This window comes from Squalius cephalus, assembly GCF_949319135.1.
Source record: "Squalius cephalus genome assembly, chromosome: 4".
In the NCBI taxonomy this organism is placed as follows: Eukaryota; Metazoa; Chordata; class Actinopteri; order Cypriniformes; family Leuciscidae; genus Squalius; species Squalius cephalus.
In genome coordinates, this window is record NC_137125.1 from 24,368,439 (window position 1) to 24,390,072 (window position 21,634).

A 21,634-nucleotide genomic window follows, 5' to 3' on the forward strand; every position below is an offset into this window, starting at 1 on the left:
CTCAAATGACATTAAAGACTTGGCTTATTACTTTCATTTAAAATCTCTAACTAAAATACTCACTTTTAATTCGACTGTTTATCAATCGTTTTTTGGTACTGAATGAATCACATTTGTACTTGCCATTTATTTATCTTTAACTGATTCTTGGAAGATCATATTTTTAGATATTTTATACCAATTGTCCGGTATTTTTAGATTCAAATTCAAATGTCCACAATGTAATATTAGAAACACATGACTTTTATATGTGTATCTATACTGGGCCTAATACTATTCGTGTGAACTTTGCTATGAAATCTAACACTAATTTTAGCCTGTAGGTTTGGTCATTATTTGCATTTTTATACAATGTTGTCTAACATGAATATTATAAATACATATTTATGTAATTTTAGCGTGTGGACAGGACTCTTATTTTGGCCTCGTGATATGACGCAATAAGGCTGCGCCACGCTCCTGCGTCTGTTGTGATTATGCTGAAGAAAGGTTTGTACTTTTAACCATTTAAAGTGTTTAAATCGATACAAACCGTTCAATGTTACTACTTTACTGTTTTACTTGTATGTGGCATTCTAATAGTTTATCAAACATTAGTGAATGTATTTCTTGTGAGTAAAGCGCTTCAACATACGAGTAACAGACACGAGTCTCATTTCGCTCCAGTTCATCATTAGCCTAACACGAATTCGGATGGAGAAACGGAGCTTTTTTAGTCAATTGAACCAAATGCTTAAATGATTCAGTGATTCGAATCGCTCGAATCACCGCACGCTGACGAGACATGCTGGTCAAAATGTATCAAGACAACTTTAACAAACGAACTTCAAATGTGTTTATGAAAGTGTAATATATTAAATGTAATCTACAAATCATTAAATAGCTTGTATTATTCATAACTAAATATGAATTGTCTGAATAACTTGTTTTATTAATTTGTACTAGCGCTAGTTTTGTGTTTTTTTAATTTATTTATTTTTATCAGAGGCCTCTTTCAGAAAGGGGGTTTTAAGTGGAAGTATATTAAGAGTATATGAACCCTGAAATGAAGGAAACTCTGGGAGGTATGTCAAACCCGAGAAAGCAGAGTAAGTCAAGCCGTTTCTGAAAGAGAGGTAACTTATACTCAGAATCAGTTACCATGGTAATTTACTCTGTGAACCTAACCTGGTCAGAAGCAGGTTTTCTTCGGTAAACCCAGAGTTTCCCTTTTTAAAGCTTAAGCGGAGTTTAAATATGTCATTCATTCATTCACGCTGCAAAAATGTTTTTTTTTTTTTCTGAGTCTGTAACTAGCCTAAATTAAGTGCATTTTACTTAAAACAAGTAAAGTTATCTGCCAGCGGGGTAAGAAAAATATTCTTAATGCAAATGGAAACAAGATTATTTTTCTTACCCCATTAGCAGATAATTTGCAAAACAATAATTTAAAAAAATAATGCAGGAAACAAGATTAAATACCTTGTGTCATTTTTCTTATGCAGAAAATGCATCTTGATTTAAGAATCTTTAGATATTTTGACTGGAAACAACAAAAATACTAGCCTAAGTAAGAAAAGTATTTTATAGGATAATTCATTCATTGCTCATATTTTCATTGTGTCAAAGTGACAAATGGCATGACTTTTATACAGGATCCTGTAGATGAGGAAGCTGCATTAATTCAGTTACATTTGTTACAATAGTAGTTTTCTATATACACTAACATCGGGGATGCAGAGCACATTATTAAGGCCGCTGTATTCAGAGCGTTAAGGAAAGTGTGCCTCGCTCTCATGCTCTTTCTGAGAGTTTTTATGTTGTTTCCTGAGCACAAACCTGTGAGTGCCATCAAAGAGGAGGTTCACAGGATTGCAGGTCAGTGTAGAAATCGGTTTAAATGTGGCGAATCTGATAAATGATGTTCACTTGATAACATCTTGCTGCAGCCTTGGTAAGTAACGTAATATTTTGAAATTCCTTTAGGATTTCCAATGTGGTTGGATGCATTAATGACACGCATATTCACATCATCTGATTGAATTGTTTTTATACTTAATTTTTAGTTGCTGCCAAGTTCTCTCTTTTTTTTCTTTTTTTCTTTTTGCACGCCCGTGGGATACCATTAAAATAAATATTAGATCAATAACTTGCCTTTCAGACAGTTTTTACCTCTGATATTATAACAAAAATAAAACTTGCGTATAGACTCGGAAGTATGCAGACGTCTTCTTGTCGGGTGCTGTTGCAGTGGTGAATCGTAATTTCGGCGTTCCATTGATCATGGCTTTCCAAGTAGGGGAGTGCGGGGCACAACGTAACACTTTTTGGATTTGGCCAAATAATGAACAAAGTAATGGGGTTAGACAAACCATATTTTTAAAAAAACAACATGCAAGCCTCTCCTACAAATGAGCACTGTTTGTATGTTCGTCGGACCTACCATTCCTGTGCAGTATCGGCCAAAGCGCCAAGAGTCAAATGTTACAATTTACCCCGTGGGCGGGGTTAGTTGTAACAGACAGAGAGTTAGTTGTAACAGTTGCTGGAAGAGTCAGATTTCACACAATAAATTCAAATTCAGTTTAGTTTAGATTGTAGTATATTTCCTAATAGTACTCAACTAAATGTTTTATTCTACATAGCACAGTATGTCAATTTTTTGATCTATTAAAACAATACTCTTGATTGTAGGTCAGATTTATTTTCAACAATAAACTGGTTCAATAATTATAATAATTTATTTTTCTTATTACAGTAGGCCTAGTAGATAAATACATTAAATAAATAAATACATACATAAATAAATAAATACATTAATAAATACATTAATAAATAAAAATTAAAAACATGTCACTCTTAACATTTATGAAGACATTTCAACCTCTTCAACTGTGTGATTTAAGGGAGATTAGACAACAAATCATGTCAAACTTTTTTTTTTTTACTTTTAAAACAGACCTGTATATAGGCCTCAGTTTCATGAACCGATAGGCTAACATTTTAAAAATCATGTAACTTTCTTTTTTTATCTTAAGACATTTTAAAATGTGCATAAACCATTTCCTTTCACAAGACATTTAAACATTTGCATAAGCTTTTCAAGGTAAAGATAAAAAAAAAAACGCATCTTTTCACACCGTTTCTGTATAACTGATATTTGAATGAACTGAATAACTGATTATTTTGTATCAGTGCTAATAAATGATAAATCTAACAAATATTCATCACATAGTAAGTGGAAACATTTTCAACATACCACTGTACGATGTGTAGCCTAGAAACTTTACTCATTAAAGGGATGGTTCACCCAAAAATGAAAATTTCCCCATGATTAACTCACCCTTAAGTCATCCTAGGTGTATATGACATTCTACTTTCAGACGAATATAATCTGAGTTATATTAAAAAATGTCCTGGCTCTTCCAAGCTTTATAATGGGAGTGAATGGGTATATTTTCCATCATGGATGTATGCGCTCTGATGGACTTCCAAAAAAATATACTCATTAACTCTCATTATAAAGCTTGGAAGAGCCAGGACATTTTTTAAATACAACTCGAATTGTATTAGTCTGAAAGAAGAATGTCATATACACCTAGGATGGCTTCAGGGTGAGTAAATCATGGGCTCCTTTTCATTTTTGAGTGAACTATCCCTTTAATACAACTTACTCTTCATCACAGACGTGACAAACATAATGTTAATTTCCCTCTGTGCATAACTCATGTGCCCACCCATCACAAAAGACACATTTAACCCATTTCTCTCCAGGTGCAGAGGATGTAAATTCCTCCCCGCACACAAGGCAGTCGACTGAGTTACTTGCTTTACTTTGCTTTTTCACACCAAGGCTTCTGTTCTTGGGGGCTGTCTTTTTGCTCTTTCTAAACTCTTCTTCTGCAACGACTGGAGTGTCTGTGAGGATGGCACTTATTATCTTCTTTCTGGGCTTGGCAACTTCTTTTCTTGGAGGTGCCTTGGGGAAGGGCCTGACTAAAGCAGGATTGAATTCAGGCACAGAGGAGCCCTGGTGGAGTTTGAAGGAGCCCTGGTGGAGTGTGGTGGAGCCCTGGTGAAGAGAGGAGGAGCCCTGGTGGAGTGTGGTGGAGCCCTGGTGAAGAGAGGAGGAGCCCTGGTGGAGTGTGGTGGAGCCCTGGTGAAGAGAGGAGGAGCCCTGGTGGAGTGTGGAGGAGCCCTGGTGAAGAGAGGAGGAGCCCTGGTGGAGTGTGGAGGAGCCCTGGTGGAGAGAGGAGCAGACCTGGTGGAGTGTGGAGGAGACCTGGTGGAGTGTGGAGGAGCCCTGGTGGAGTGTGGAGGAGCCCTGGTGGAGTGTGGAGGAGCAGCCCTGGTGGAGAGAGGAGCAGCCCTGGTGGAGAGAGGAGCAGCCCTGGTGGAGTGTGGAGGAGCAGCCCTGGTGGAGAGAGGAGCAGCCCTGGTGGAGTGTGGAGGAGACCTGGTGGAGTGTGGAGGAGCCCTGGTGGAGAGAGGAGCAGCCCTGGTGGAGTGTGGAGGAGCCCTGGTGGAGTGTGGAGGAGCCCTGGTGGAGTGTGGAGGAGCAGCCCTGGTGGAGAGAGGAGCAGCCCTGGTGGAGAGAGGAGGAGCCCTGGTGGAGTGTGGAGGAGCCCTGGTGGAGAGAGGAGCAGCCCTGGTGGAGTGTGGAGGAGCAGCCCTGGTGGAGAGAGGAGCAGCCCTGGTGGAGTGTGGAGGAGACCTGGTGGAGTGTGGAGGAGCCCTGGTGGAGAGAGGAGCAGCCCTGGTGGAGTGTGGAGGAGCCCTGGTGGAGTGTGGAGGAGCCCTGGTGGAGTGTGGAGGAGCAGCCCTGGTGGAGAGAGGAGCAGCCCTTGTGGAGAGAGGAGGAGCCCTGGTGGAGTGTGGAGGAGCCCTGGTGGAGAGAGGAGCAGCCCTGGTGGAGAGAGGAGGAGCCCTGGTGGAGAGAGGAGGAGCCCTGGTGGAGAGAGGAGCAGCCCTTGTGGAGAGAGGAGGAGCCCTGGTGGAGTGTGGAGGAGCCCTGGTGGAGAGAGGAGCAGCCCTGGTGGAGAGAGGAGCAGCCCTGGTGGAGAGAGGAGCAGCCCTGGTGGAGTGTGGAGGAGCCCTGGTGGAGAGAGGAGCAGCCCTGGTGGAGAGAGGAGCAGCCCTGGTGGAGAGAGGAGCAGCCCTGGTGGAGTGTGGAGGAGCAGCCCTGGTGGAGAGAGGAGCAGCCCTGGTGGAGTGTGGAGGAGCCCTGGTGGAGTGTGGAGGAGACCTGGTGGAGAGAGGAGCAGCCCTGGTGGAGGGTGGAGAGAGGAGCAGCCCTGGTGGAGAGAGGAGTAGCCCTGGTGGATAGAGGAGCAGCCCTGGTGGAGAGAGGAGCAGCCCTGGTGGAGTGTGGAGGAGCAGCCCTGGTGGAGTGTGGAGGAGCCCTGGTGGAGTGTGGAGGAGCCCTGGTGGAGTGTGGAGGAGCAGCCCTGGTGGAGAGAGGAGCAGCCCTGGTGGAGTGTGGAGGAGCCCTGGTGGAGTGTGGAGGAGCAGCCCTGGTGGAGAGAGGAGCAGCCCTGGTGGAGTGTGGAGGAGCAGCCCTGGTGGAGAGAGGAGCAGCCCTGGTGGAGTGTGGAGGAGCCCTGGTGGAGTGTGGAGGAGACCTGGTGGAGAGAGGAGCAGCCCTGGTGGAGGGTGGAGAGAGGAGCAGCCCTGGTGGAGAGAGGAGTAGCCCTGGTGGATAGAGGAGCAGCCCTGGTGGAGAGAGGAGCAGCCCTGGTGGAGTGTGGAGGAGCAGCCCTGGTGGAGTGTGGAGGAGCCCTGGTGGAGTGTGGAGGAGCCCTGGTGGAGTGTGGAGGAGCAGCCCTGGTGGAGAGAGGAGCAGCCCTGGTGGAGTGTGGAGGAGCCCTGGTGGAGTGTGGAGGAGCAGCCCTGGTGGAGAGAGGAGCAGCTAGGGCCCTATAAAATCCGTTTTATTTTTTCCCAAATTCCGTTTTATTTTTTCCCAAATTCCGTTTTTTCCGTTTTAATTTTTGCAAATTCCGTTTTTTCCGTTTTAATTTTTGGGAATTCAGTTTTTTTTTTTACCCTTTACTGTTATTTTAGTCGTAAAAAGAGTGTTTTTAATGTTAATGATTAAAATATACACAAATAAAATAAGAATGACCCTAAATTTATTGAGGTAACAAACAAAATTCTCGTTTTAAGAGGTGTTAAATGTGGTTTGGTTTGTTTACTTTATTGAATGTATTAGGCTAACTAACATGAACCACGAGCAATACATTTGTTACTGTATTTATTAATCTTTGTTAATCTTAGTTAACCCTAACCCTGCATTTTTATTATGTTACTTCACACAGTGCATTAAGATAACTAATGTTAACAAATACAACTTTTCATTTAAATAATGTAGGCTACTAAATGGTGAAATTAACATTAATAAAGATTAATAAATGCTGTAGAAGTGCAGTTTATTAATAGTTAATGTTAACTGATCTAGTTAACTAGAGTTTAATAAATGGAACCTTATTGTAAAGTGTTACCGATTTTGTTATACACAGAACCGATTCAGTGTTGGACAGATCAGTTGTTTTAACCATTCATTAAAGTGAATCGGTTCAAAGGAGTCATTAGTTCGCGAATCGGACGTATCATTAGCAGACTTGTACGCGTTGTGTGATTATCCCGGCAGTTAGGACATCGCACAAGATTTGTCAACACAGACAACATTTCATCATTGGATAGGTTTTGTTTAGTTTATTGAAAGTGTTTTTTATGTCAGCTGAATGGGCGGAACGCTTTTCAGAGAAGAAGGCAAGGTAAAAAAGGTTTTTTTTGCACAATTCACACCCAGCGGTAGCCTAATTCAGGAAAAAAAAAATATCCGAATACTCCACGTGAAACTTCGTTCTTCAGATCTTTTACCATTGTGTCAATTCTCAATTGATTTAGATTAATAAGCGCGAGGGAGTGAGAGAGAGAGAGAGAGCAAGACAGTTTGAAGACGCGCGAGCGACCGGGCCTCTCTCTCAGTTCGTTCTTTCAGTAATATGCGATTTTCCTCAGACATACTTTTTTCTCCCACACAAAAACAGAATTTTATTCCAAATATCTAAAATTCTGCGAAATTCCGCGTTGACACTAGATTCCGCGTTAATTTGCCAATTCCGCGATTCCGTCCGCGATTCCGTGATCGCGGAAATTATAGGGCCCTAAGCAGCCCTGGTGGAGAGAGGAGCAGCCCTGGTGGAGTGTGGAGGAGCCCTGGTGGAGTGTGGAGGAGCAGCCCTGGTGGAGTGTGGAGGAGCCCTGGTGGAGTGTGGAGGAGCAGCCCTGGTGGAGAGAGGAGGAGCCTTGGTGGAGTGTGGAGGAGCCCTGGTGGAGTGTGGAGGAGCAGCCCTGGTGGAGTGTGGAGGAGCCCTGGTGGAGTGTGGAGGAGCAGCCCTGGTGGAGAGAGGAGGAGCCTTGGTGGAGTGTGGAGGAGCCCTGGTGGAGAGAGGAGCAGCCCTGGTGGAGAGAGGAGCAGCCCTGGTGGAGTGTGGAGGAGCAGCCCTGGTGGAGTGTGGAGGAGCCCTGGTGGAGTGTGGAGGAGCCCTGGTGGAGAGAGGAGCAGCCCTGGTGGAGTGTGGAGGAGCCCTGGTGGAGAGAGGAGGAGCCCTGGTGGAGTGTGGAGGAGCCCTGGTGGAGTGTGGAGGAGCCCTGGTGGAGAGAGGAGGAGCCCTGGTGGAGTGTGGAGGAGCCCTGGTGGAGAGAGGAGGAGCCCTGGTGGAGTGTGGAGGAGCCCTGGTGGAGAGAGGAGCAGCCCTGGTGGAGTGTGGAGGAGCCCTGGTGGAGAGAGGAGCAGCCCTGGTGGAGTGTGGAGAAGTGTGGCGGAATCTGCAGAGGATGTCAAGGTAGTTGGCTCTGGTCGGTCAGTTGCATATGCAGGAGCAAAGTCATTTTCTCCAAACACATCAGGGCTGTAGGGCCAGATACCAGTGCACCTAGATAGATAGATAGACAGATAATTTATTCATCCCAAAGGAAATTAAGGATTTTATTATTTTTTATTTAATAGATGGATACCTGAAACCCGACATGATGTTCTCAGGTGTTGTTGCCTGTGGCAACGCTTTTGCAACAATCCCAGGGAGGTCGTATATTGTGGCGTTCTTGCCAGGGTGAGCTTTCATCCAGGCGTCCAGGTGCGTGTTGACCCTCCATTTGAAAGATTGAAAAACTGTTCTGTCCAGGGGATAGAGCTTATGAGTGCAGTGTGGCGGGAAAGTAAGTAAAACAATGCCTCTTTCTCTACAGAAATCCATGGCTGGCACAGACAGGTGGGACACGTGATTGTCCAGCAAGAGAAGTACCTTCATTTCTAGCGAGGGTTTTGTATGGTTGGCAAAGTGGTGAAGGAACTGCAAAAATTCCTCTTCTTGCATCCAACCAGACCCATTTGCTGCTCCGGCTGATGCAGGCGGCTCTTCATGGATGAAGTGAGAGTAATATCGTTTACGGGGAAAAACAAAAAACGGAGGCACCGAATTCCCCAGGGCATTAATGGCCACTACCACAGTCACAAGCGTACCCCTTTCTCCAGATGTCATTGCTCCGATCTGGCGCACTCCTTTTGTCGCAATTATTTTTTCTGGGGTCTGTACTGTGGTCACACCAGTCTCATCCATATTCCATATGTCATTTGGCCTGAAATGGTGAGTATTGTATACAGTGTCTAAATTGTTAAAAAAAATTCCTACATTGTGAGAATTTAAACTAGTTGCTCTCGCCATACTGGTGGCTTGTGGTTTTTGTATTGAAAGAGACTTGTTCCTTTTGAGGAAGGATGTAAACCAGTCTTTGCCTGCCATTTGGGTTTTTGACCAGGATTCCATGAATTTGCAGTGGAACTTGACAGCGCATTCGAATGCAAGTTTTCGAAACTAAAAAACACAAACATAAAAAAGGAAAAAAAAAAAAAAATAGTCAACTACATGAATTGCTTTTACATACATCACACACGGCATCCTAAAATTGCTTATTTGTGTAAGTATATATGCATACTTGTATGCACGTGTGTAGCCTATGTATGTATTTATGTGTGTGTGTGAGAGAGAGAGTGTGTAGGCCTATGTATTAATTCATTTATTCTAAGCATTCAAACAAACGAACCTACCATTTATAACAGAAACAGGCACTTGAATGTGAACAGAATTCAACAGAACAGAGCAATTATTCCTAACTTATCCTAGTTCAACCAGCCTACCTCCTTGGGGCTCAGCCCATAACACATTGCTGCCGCACGAGTCAAATAAGCAACAAGCTGCTCCTCCTGCTCTGAAGTAAACACTTTTTTTGTGTGAAGAGTAGCCCACTGGAGGTAGTGGTGATCTTACTCCCTGCTCCTGCAGTTTGTGTTTACGTCTTATAAAGCGGTGTAGAGTAACATGGCAGATGCCATAGCTATATGCCACGCTCCGCAAGGACCTGCCTCTCTCCACCTCCCTGGCTGCCAAACTAAAAACTTCCCTAGTAGTCTGTCCCCTAGTTGTCGACTTTCTACTATTTCTATTCTAACCCTGTGAATAAAAGAAATGCAACAAGTGTTTGTGCAAACTGTACTTACTGTAATACAATGGGAATGTATTCAATTTATTTAAATATAAATTGTATAGGCTATATGTGTGTACACACACACACACAGCATTTGCATTTATATTTATAAGCTATATATACATACGTATAATATACATATGTATGTAGATATAGCTTATAAATATAAATGATATATGTGTGTGAGTATGTGTACACAAACATATAATTTATATTTATAAGCTATATAAATATATTTATTCGCAAAATGTACTTGATACAATCCGACATTGCCGATTATTATGTGCGGCTTAGTTGTAATACCGTGTTACAACTAACCCCGCTGTGTAGTGTTTACCTCAGGACTGGCTAGCAGTCACTATGCGTTTTTCACATCTTTCAAAATGGTAACATCTTTTAGCCAAGAAGACGGTAATCACAACAATATAAGATTGGACTAACCTACTTTCACACATTCTTTGAAAATCGAAAAAACTACTATTATAAAAAACAGTCCTCATCCAATATTTGACGAACTTTCTCGAAAAATTGCGGGAAGACGTCTGCCGACAGTGTGGTGAAAAGCCCGGAAGAACATCATAGTTAACCCTGTGCAACTATCTAAAATGTCCGTGTTACTTTTTACCCCGCGTTATTTTTGCGCCCCACGCTCCCCTAGTGTTGCATGTGCTTTATTAAAGAGTTATTTGAACTAACTCAATTCAGCTGTTCTGAAACCCAAAACTCAGAGTTTCCCATCTCAGGGTAAAGGCGGGCATACACTGTGTGATATCTGTGCGATTTCAGCAAGGTGCCTACTCGCACTGAGCGAGTAGATCGCATGCGATGTAAAGCCAAAGCTCAGGATTTATGTGCTCACACTATACGGTCTGATCATCGAGCTGCGACTTTACGTGTGAAATATGCGCGAATCAGCGCGATAAACCCTCATGCCGGGTTTGCGTCTATAGACAACATCATGTATCCAGAGATATTGTCAAAACAAGCATTAGCTATCAATATCAAGATGATTTAACATTTCCAATTTATGTATTAAATTATTATTAGTATTATTGTATTATTAGTAGTAGTAGTAGTAGTAGGGAAGGCCTAGGCTACTTTTATTATTAAATTGATAGGCTATTATAATTAAATTGCCACGCAATAATTTCATAGCGCATCACCGCATAACCAACGCGCTGTGAGGATAATAAAAGATTACATAGAAGCTTACTTCTCCTTATTGAAAATTGTCAAAAAACATTTAGGTCGATTTCAATAAATTATAGGCATATAATTAATTATTAACAGTCTATAATATGTCTGAACACTGCAATAAATAAAAAAAAATTAAATTAAAAACAGCTTTATTTCAAAAACATTGTTTAACAAATTAATAAAAGAGGCAAAGTGTACATCGCAGGTGGCTCGGAAAACGTGGGTAATGGTTAATCCATTTTGCAACACGAACTGGAGGTAAGCAACAGTAATTTGTAGTTAGCTTGAACTACAGAACTTAAAGATCTTCCTCTTTTAAATTTTTTGTTTTGTTTTTGCTGCAGATGAAACTTCTGTTTTCGCGAGGGCACAGTGAGGGAAAAAACACTGAGTTTAGGGCAATCGGTTCATAGCTCTGCTTCAACTGTGCGATATAGTCACGAGGAGCGACCAAAATTTCTAACATGCCAGAAATTCATCCGACCATCTGATTGCCGGTCGGGAGAGGTTAATTGCCTCTCGTTTCCCCCTGTACACTGCACAACAAACGACGCACGACAAAGCTGAAAATCAGTCCGACCCGAAAAAGAGTCGTACGAGTCAGAATTTGGCTCAAAACCGGACAAAAATCGCACAGTGTATGCCCGCCTTAAGTCAACATGACAGTTTTCAACTAAAAACTTTTTATGTGTTTGGCCATTCGTTTACACGACAACAGCATTTTCGGTGCCTGAAAACGCAGACTTTTGAAAATGGGTTTCAAAGTGCAAGTTTTGAAAACGGTCTCTGTGTAAACAACACAAACGTGAATCTGTGAAAACAATGATGTCATGCACATGCGTATTACGTTTTAAGTATATAGTGTTTCATCGCCATCTAATGGCCAGGCAGCAGAATACAGAGTTTTTAGTCGTTTTTGCAGATCCGTGTAAATGGGGAACGTTCTGACAATGGTGTCGTCTACATGGAAGACTCAAAGGAAAAACTTCTGTTTTAAGCATATTGGACCAGAGTTGGACCATTTAACTATCACTCTAAACAAATTACAAATATAAATCACAACTAAATGTGAAGAGTCTTTCTAATTTATGCTCATGATTTTGTTGTGGTAGTTTTGGAGTGTTTTTGACTGACTCTCTTACCAGTGCACTGACTACTGAACTAGAGCTGATTGAGGCGCACCCAGAGATTTTGGATTTATTTTTCTTTCTGTTAATTATTCTCATCTTAAACAGGACAAACACACAGGAAAAACTCCTGGTGAAGCAGCTGAGATCCACGAGACACTATTATAAAGATGGCGTTTATTAAAGAGGAGAGTGAAGAAATGAAGATTGAAGAAACATTCAGTGTGAAACAAGAAGATGAGAAACAAACAAAGACGGTGTTTATTAAAGAGGAGAGTGAAGACATGAAGATTGAAGAAACTTTTAGAGTGAAACAAGAAGAAACTGAGGAACAAACAGGTTGGTTTCATTCTCAAAGCTGAACTCAGTCAATTTGATCTTTATTAAAATGCCCAGCTCTACAGAAATGAATGAAATTTTTTGAAGAATGTCAAAAAAGTGTCAGTTTTATTTTGGCATTGTTTGGGTCGCCTCAAGTGGACAGACATGTTGAGATTACATGACCAAATTACATGATTACATGATTAAATTTTACAAATTTAGTATTAGAAAATTACGTCTCCAATTTTTTATATCAGCTATGCATTCAGTTAGTTATGTGAATTGGTATGTTTAGTCGGGCTGTAAAAATATAGAGCTGAGTATCATCGGCATAACAGTGAAAACTAATGCAAATGTTCCTACTCATATCTCCCAAGGGTAGCATACAGAGTAGGCTTAGGCGGTATCCAAATTTTGATACCGTCAAACCTCCTCCCTATTTTACCGGGGTATACGGTATTACCGTGACTAATTAAAAATTATGACATAAGGCTCAGACAGCGTCACCAAACTGTTGGCTTGTGCCTACACCGTTCAGAAACCGAATACCAGATCGGGCAAAAAAAAAAAAAATCAAGCCCAACCCGTGCACGTTGTGTCCGAGCCCGGCTGATGGCATTAAATGTAATTATGAGCCCCAGCCCGATTTAGACTTGACTATTTTTAATACGTGGGCCGTTATAATATGGCGGCGCCAAATAATTTTTTAACGCAGGTGCTGAGGGGGTGCTAGATATAAATACTATTAATAAATGAGCAAAAATGGGACACTTAATATATAATATTGAATTATTTTAATTATCACAATTAAAGTATTAATTTTATTAAATTAAACAAGCACAACATTCAACATTCAATCAAATATTATTAAAGATTTATTATTGTTAATACATTTTTTCAACATAATATCTCATTATTTTGAAATGTGTGCATGCAACAAGCAAGAAGTGCATTTGTAAATCCGGTGACACGCGTCCATTGATTTTTATTAATACAACTTTTCTGTCAGCGTCTGCTGCAAAGATTAAGTTGACGATCGCCATCTCCTAGTGAACGCGCATATATAGAGAGAAATGCAAATCATGGATTACATAATCAGAAGGTATAGGCTAGCCTTTTTCTTTTCGTTTTGAATTGTTTTGTTTAAAGAAATTGACGATCGGCATCTCCGTAGTGAACGCGCCTATAGAGAGAAATGCACATCATGGATTAATCAGAGTATGCTGCCTATATTTCTTTTCGTTTTGAATTGTTTCGTTTAAAGAAATTGACGATCGCTATCTCCATAGTGAACGATAGAGAGAAATGCACATCATGGATTACATAATCAGAGAGTAGGCTAGCCTATTTCTTTTAGTTTTGAATAGTTTCGTTTAATGAATTTGATGATCGCCATCTCCGTATGAACGCGCATAGAGAGAAATGAACATCATGGATTAAATAATCAGTGAGTGGCCTATTTCTTTTCGTTTTGAATTGTTTCGTTTAATGAAATTTCAAGCTTAATTTAGATATAGGCCTATCAGTCATGTCTGTGAGGCATACACTGAGTTTCGGTTAATTTATGATGAGATTTCAATGCAAGTGACCGCGGCACGCCAGCACACGATCACGTCATGATTATATTGTCTTCTATATTTGATTCTTATTTCTTAAATCCAGGCAATTGGTTGATGAATTTTTTTTTAAATTAAGATACAATTTATACAAAACAAAATTCACTTTAAAGAAAGGCCTTTTACAAAACGAAACTTAATTAAGTGGTCAAAATGTCTGACTCCCGATGCATCCCATCTTACTCGTGCTGTTCACTTTTCATTATCAACATAGATGAAAAAAATAACATTATAATATTTTAACAAATATGAACTAATGCGCTTATTTAATGAACTCGGGGCAAAATGCATCCTCGCAGCAGTGAGTGGGTGGTTGTTTCGGAGATGCGACATTAGGTTAGAGGTGTTTCCATCTCTCGCGGTAGGGCTGGGCGATATGGCCAAAAAAAAATTTCACGATAATTTTTTTATATCAGTCGATATCGATAATTATCACGATAAAACTAAAATCTTTATTTCTTTCAAGTTTAAAGGCAGATTTTTGCTCCTAAGTGAAAGTTGTAGAAACCAGAGCATTAATTGTGGTTTTAAACTACTCTTTATTGTCAGAACATATCAGGACAAACACTTGCCAAACTGTTGAACATTTCACAAATCTGAGGTAGAACATTCAAACAAATTTTTCCTTAACAAAATAAATATCTTTATTGGACAATTAATTTCTTAGTTTCTGCATGTGCTAATTTTTATTTGGTAAAATGTAATATTCTGACTGTTTGAGTTTTATTAAACTTAACCATTGGTCATCCAGTATCATGCATTTAGATCATGATAACCTCACTATCATGGCAAAATGTAACTTTATGGTTTCTATGGTATTTGTATGAAAAACAGTAGCCTAGATACATTATTAAATACTGTAATCATATTCCATCAGTCCTTTAATACATTGTCTACATTAATAATATAATACAATTCGATATGTATGTCCCACATTTCATGGTGCAGTTAATATTACTAGGCTAATGTTACAGTAAATCCATGGTAAATGATGGGAATTTGTAGACGGAAAAGCCTTCTGCGCACAGTGTTTCTCCTGTTTGTCAGCGCTGTTTCATCTGCCTTTAAACTGGTTTAAATCACTGAGACATTGTGTTCGCTGAATTCAAGCGCTTCTCACTGGATCTCGTGACGAGAGCGATCAGAGTAAACGCATCTGCTCTAGTGAGCTCGCGCTGCCGTTTGGACTTTGAGCCGAGCGGATTAATGGTCCGTGTGGCACGCGGTTCAAATGAGTTTCGTTCCGCTTTTGGCGCATAAACATTATCGAACTCTTGATATCGTTTTATCGAGAGAAATTATAATAATAAAATTATCGTTATCGTTTTATCGCCCAGCCCTATCTCGCGGTTACCGCCTCTCCCTTCTCTCTCTCTCTCTCTCTCTCTCTCTCCTCCACACTGTCACTTGATGACAACCACACATAAGCATTTTTAGGCATTAAATAAATTATATTTATATATTATATATAAGTGCCGGTAATGACGGTATTGAAACTGATACCGTTGCTATTTTAAAACCCCGCGGTATATGATATTACCATAATACCGCCCAACCCTAATACAGAGTGAACAGCAACTGAGCTTACTGACATACTGAACTTGTGATCAAAACTTCTACATTTACATCTACAAATCAGTAATGGTCAGATAAGTATGATTTGAACCATGCTAATGCAGTTACACAAATGCCAACGTAATTTTCGAGTATTTGAGAATTTTCGATAACGTTGTGGTCGATAGTGTCAAATGTAGCGCTAAGGTACAGTAACACTAATAGAGAGAACCATAATAGTAGTACCAATAGTAGTTTGATGGTGTTTATCAGCCAGAGCTTGCAAGCTGTTTCAAACTCCTGAAACTAAATCCAAACTAACTTCGTTTGGGACTGATTTTGTTTGAATTCGTCACAATAGTTTGTTCTTCAGTTTCACTTGGAGTATATGGACCTTTAGCCTAGTTGTCATTCAATTGATTTTAGTCAACAGACTATTATTTGAGGAACAAGACTCTTTTTCTGAACCAACACGCCTTTAATTTATATATAAACTGAGAGTCCTGGACAATCCTAGTTTAGGAGCCAGGCAGGATGTTTGTTGCTCACTATTAATCACAGGGTAAAGTGAACGGTTTTACGTTCATCCTGAGGAGCACTTTCAATGTGAGAATGAGCACACAATAACATGTCAAAATTGAAATTGATGTCTGTTGCTTTGTGCCATTAAACTGGTGATAAACATATATTTGTCTTCTTTTTTTTTTACTTTAGATTGGATGCCACTGAAAGAGGAGAGTCAAGACCTGAATGATGTAAAGGAAGAGAAACATCATGATTTCATAACTGCGGAACAATATTGCTCACAGACTGAAAAGACGTCCTCACAAACAAAATGTCAAAATACTGGAACTAGAAGTTATTTCACCTGCTTTCAGTGCGGAAAGAGTTTTAGTCAACATGGAAACCTTAAAGACCACATGAGAATTCACAATGGAGAGAAGCCTTACAAATGCCCTCAGTGTGGAAAAGGTTTCACTAAAAAAGAAAACCTTAAAAATCACATGCGAATCCACACTGGAGAGAAGCCTTACACATGCCCTCAGTGTGGAAAGAGTTTCACTGGTAAAGGAAGTCTTAAAGTCCACATGAGACTTCACACGGGAGAAACCCCTTACACCTGCCAACAGTGTGGAAAAAGTTTTACACATAAAGCAACAATTAAAATCCACATGAGAGTTCACACTGGAGAGAGCCATTACACATGCCCTCAGTGTGGAAAGAGTTTCAGTCAACCTGGAAACCTAAAAGTCCACATGAGAATTCACACTGGAGAAAAGCCTTACACCTGCCAACAGTGTGGAAAAGGTTTCTCTGAAAAAGGAAACCTTAAAAAACACATGAGAGTTCACACAGGAGAAAAACCTTTCACCTGTCAACAGTGTGGAATGAGTTTTTCACATAAAGCAACAATTAAAGTCCACATGAGAATTCACACTGGAGAGAAGCCTTATGTATGCTCTCAGTGTGGAAAGAGATTTACACATCAAGGATCCCTTAATGCTCACACAAGAATTCATGCTGGAGAGAAGTCATTCACATGTGGTCAGTGTGGAAAGAGCTTCAGACGTAAAGTAAACCTTGATTGCCACATGAGGATTCACTCAAGAGAGAACAGATTTATATGTCATCAGTGTGGACTGAGTTTCACAGACAGCAATCACCTTAAGAATCATGTAATAACTCACATTGGAGAGAAGCCTTTCATGTGTCATCACTGTGGAAAGACTCGCTCAAACAAAGCAAACCTAAAGATTCACATGAGAGTTCACACTAGAGGGAGGCCTTACAAGTGTCTTCATTTCACACAGACCTGAAACGTCATTAGTGTCATACTTCTGGTAAGAAATGTCAGTGTTCTTCAGTGTGACGAGGTTAAAAAAATGAGAATTTTCAAAAATCACCTGCACATTTACTCTGGAGGGAGGTTACTTAATTGTGATCAGTATAAAAAAATATTTTTTGTCATCACACTTACCATCACACCTAATAAATCATTCAGATGTGAGACCCTATTTGTGTTCTTTGTGTGAAAAGATTTTGTACTTGCTCAGCTATTTAAAATAGCACCAGTATATTGTATAATTTAAACTCACCAGAGCAGAGCCAGTGGTTGTTCTGTAGGCAAACGTCAGTGACTTGAATTTGATGCGAGTGGCAACTGTCAACCAGTGCAATTTTGTGAGGAGAGGAGTGACGTGTGCACTCTTCGGCTCGTTAAAGACCACTCAAGCTGCAGCATTCTGGATCAGTTGCAGAGGTTTGACAGAGCAAGCTGGAAGACCAGCCAGGAGAGCATTACAATAGTCCAGTCTGGATAGAACAAGTAGACAAGGAGTTGTGTAGCATGCTCTGATAGGAAGGGCCTGATCCTCCTAATGTTGTACAAGGCAAATCTGCAGGCCCGGGCAGTTCTAGCAATGTGGTCTGTGAAGTTCAATTGATCATCAATCACAACTCCAAGGTTCCTGGCTGACCTTGATGGAGTTATGGATGACGAACCTAGCTGAATGGTGAAGTTGTGATGAAGTGTTGGGTTGGCCGGGACCATGAGTAGCTCTGTCTTTGCAAGGTTTAGTTGAAGGTGGTGGTCCTTCATCCAGCCAGAAATGTCTGTCAGGCAGGCTGAGATGCAAGCAGCTACCGTCGGATCGTCAGGCTGCAATGAGAGGTAGAGTTGTGTGTCATCAGCGTAGCAGTGATAGGAAAAGCCATGTTTCAATCACAGATCCTAGTGATGTCATGTAGATGGAGAAGAGAAGTGGTCCAAGCACTGAGCCCTGAGGCACCCCAGTAGCTAGATGTTGGGTCTTAGACACCACACCCCTCCACGACACCCTAAAGAACCTACCCGAGAGGTAAGACTTGAACCATTGGAGTGCGGTTCCTAAGATGCCCTTCGTCTTTAGGATTGACAGAAGGATCTGGTGGTTAACTGTGTCAAAGGCAGCAGACCGATCCAGCAGGATGAGAACTGAGGATTTGGAAGCTGCTCTTGCCAGTCTCAGAGCTTCAATTAAAGAGAGCAGGGCAGTCTCAGTTGAGTGTCCACTTTTGAAACCAGACTGGTTGTTGTCCAGGAGGTTGTTCTGTGTAAGAAAGGAAGAGGTCTGGTTGAAAACAACTCGTTCAAGTGTTTTAACGATGAATGGAAGAAGGGATACCAGTCTGTAATTTTCCAGATGTGCTGGATTTAGAGTGGGTTTTTTAACCAGTGGGGTGACCCGAGCCTGCTAAAATGCTGTGGGAAAGGTACCAGTGTGAAGAGAGGTGTTGATGATGTGCGTGAGTGCAGGTATAACTGAGGAAGAAATGGCTTGAAGTAGATTAGTGGGAATAGGATCAAACGGACAGGTAGTAGGGCGATTGGAAAGGAGGAGTTTGGAGACTTCTGCCTCTGAAAGCAGAGAGAAGGGGGTAGAGTGTGTGTGTGTTGGCTGGTAAAATGTGTGTCAGTTTGTGGATTGGTAAATTGGCCACTGATGGTGGTCGTTTTATTTATGAAGAGTGTGGAAAAATCATCAGCTGTTCGGGTTGATGGAGTAGGAGGAGGAGGGTTGAGAAGAGATGAGAAGGTTTTGAAAAGCATGCGAGAGTCAGAAGAATTGTTAATTTTGTTGTGATAATAAGTCATTTTAGCAGTAGAGATATTAGCAGAGAAGGAAGAGAGGAGAGATTGATAAAGAACAAGGTCAGTAGGATCTTTCAATTTGTGCCACTTCCTCTCTGCACCCCTGAGTTTAGAACGATGTTCACAGAGAACATCAGATAACCAGGTTTTACCATGTGCTCCCCTTGTGTGTCATGTGTCCTATGTTGTCATTGGGTAATTGTCTTGATTTTTGTTCACAGGTGTTCATTGTTGTTATTAGTCTTTGTGTATTTAAGCCCTCATGTTTGCCCTGTTACTTTGTTGTTTGTATCTTTATAAGTTACAGTCTCATGTTTCTATGTGCCAGGTCTTTGTTCATTGCCAAGTTAAGTTTTTGTTCCTGTTTATGGTTTGTTTCATGTATTGGATTTTGTTCAAAATCTTATTCAGGTCCTTGGATTTTCACTAGTGATGGCAAAGTGAAGCTTTCAACAATTGTATTGGAAAAAGGTTCATTACTTGAAACCTGCCATATGTTTATTCCACCCATGAACTCAGCCAGCTGATTTCACTAATTAGTTCTATCTCCTGGCTGAAAAACTGCTAATTAGCAAATCCAGGTGATTGGAGCAAAATACTGAGGAGGAATTTTACTTTCTGAACCTGGGGGCTGTTCCATAAACCAAGATTAGAGTATAAGCCAGGCTTATTTCGGTTAGTCAGGCTTATTTTTGGTAGATTCGGTTTCATAAAGCAAACTTAAAATAGTTCAAACTCAGTTACCCTGGCAACTTATGCTGGGAAACTAGCCTGGTCCAGGGCAGGCTAACTGTCAGGCTAAGCCTCAGTTGTTACACAGATCCTCTAACACTGACCAATAGGAACACAATGATATTACCACTGACACTCTCTCATACCATTATTGGACTTTATTAACCACTATTAGTCCAAAAATAAATACACAGTATACAGAAAATCAACTTAAATAAGGCTACAATGATAAATTAGACAATATAGACCTATATATATAGATAGATAGATAGGCCTAAATACAATATATATATACTACAGGTTTTTTTACTGGCTGAATGTTTTGTGCCCAAGATTTAATTAGGTTGTTTTAAAGATTTATGAATACATTTCTCTCTGGTTTTGTTTGGCAGCTGTAGTACATGTTTATGATTAGAAGAACATTAGAACACAATCTAAAAAAAGCTTTGTAAAGCAGAAGTTAAAATCACAAAATTAAAAATAAATAATTACAAAAGCAGAGTATAAATTTTAACTGGTAAGATGAATCTGAGCTTAGTAATTGACAGTATATTAGCCTACATTTGATTTACCCCATTACAATAGTTATTACCCCTTTACAGTTATTGCTATCATAAAAATACACACAGGTTTAAAATTCTAAATAAGGCACATCTAATGTCCAAATAACAAATATTTTAGTATATATATATATATATATATATATATATATATATATATAATGTACTTTATTATGTCTTTCAATTCAAACACATTTAACACAATTATACAAATTGATAGTTCCTTTAAAGACATAATATTTTCCCCCAATAAATATTCCTTATTTTTCCTTCTACTTTTTTTCTTTTGTGATAATACCCACCAACACATAGCCTCAAAACACACATGATTAGAACAATAACCAAAAAGTACATAGACACTTTTACACTTTTACATATGATTTAAGGGGGAAAAGACAAAAAACAATAAATAAATAGTAATAAAAATTTAACATTAACATATTTATATCAAACTCTTATAATGACACATAATTCCTAATAGTTATTCAAGTAATATTATTTGAATATCAAATATTCAATATTAAATAAGTAAATAAATAAAATAACAAATAACTAGAAATAAAAGGGAGGGAGGGTTATATAAAAATGTAGTTAATGTAGGCTATATATATTCCTTTATTTTATGGAATATTCTTTGATTTTAGAGTTGCACATATCTTTTCAAAATGTATACATTTGCTCTTAATTTAATGTTATCCTCTCCATAATGTACTTTAGAAACTAAATCTACTCATTTAAAACTGGGGATTCTTGCTTTCTCCAAAAAAATATTGCATTAAAAGCTGTAATTCTCAGCATTCTAAATAAGTATACATCATCTTTATTAAGTAGCATAGGTCCTATACCCAAAACTATATTTTGTATCTTTATATAGGCTATTTAGTTTCTTAAAAACAAGTAATAAAAACTCAGTGAGTGTTTTAGCGCAATTTTCTCACCTCATGGGATCACAACACTAAGAGATAGTAAATCTTTTCCTGGATTTTTTTTGTGCGTTCCCGAGATTAGACCTTCCTTAACATAATGCCGAAAACCCGAAGTCTCTAGGTGGTCTGGTTGAGGAGTAGATAGAAGTGCAAGATTGGTGCGCACAGACGCACAGAACAGAAATCATGAGTTAAAAATCGCAATTTGTCCGGTGGAAAATTGCGCTATAAATCTTCCCTGAATTATAGGCTACTTCACTGAAGTAGGCTACTTCTGTTCGCTAGAAGTTCACTGCAACTTATCCAACATCCTAAAGATAAATTATTATAATTAGAAGATATTTCTAGTGTTATAAAATATCGCATATTAATTTTCCAAGCAAAATGTATATTTTAGTCAGAATTATTGCGCTCCTATTTGGCGCGCATGCGCGCAGCAGCG

At 40.0% G+C, this 21,634-nt stretch overlaps 1 protein-coding gene across 2 annotated transcripts; it reads left to right on the forward strand.

The window, feature by feature from the left end:
* Positions 1-417: 417 nt before the first annotated feature.
* Positions 418-20,280, forward strand: LOC307157366 (uncharacterized protein). 2 transcript variants are annotated; one of them, XM_079869261.1, is made up of 3 exons: positions 418-489; positions 11,961-12,191; positions 16,058-20,280. In XM_079869261.1, the coding sequence occupies exons 2-3, from the start codon at positions 12,023-12,025 to the stop codon at positions 17,158-17,160; spliced, it is 1,272 nt and encodes a 423-aa protein (XP_079725387.1). In that variant the 5' UTR covers positions 418-489; positions 11,961-12,022; the 3' UTR covers positions 17,161-20,280. The 2 variants fall into 2 exon arrangements, with proteins under 2 accessions (XP_079725387.1, XP_079725388.1); XM_079869262.1 differs by lacking the exon at positions 418-489 and adding an exon at positions 8,233-8,255.
* The last annotated feature ends 1,354 nt before the right edge of the window (positions 20,281-21,634 follow it).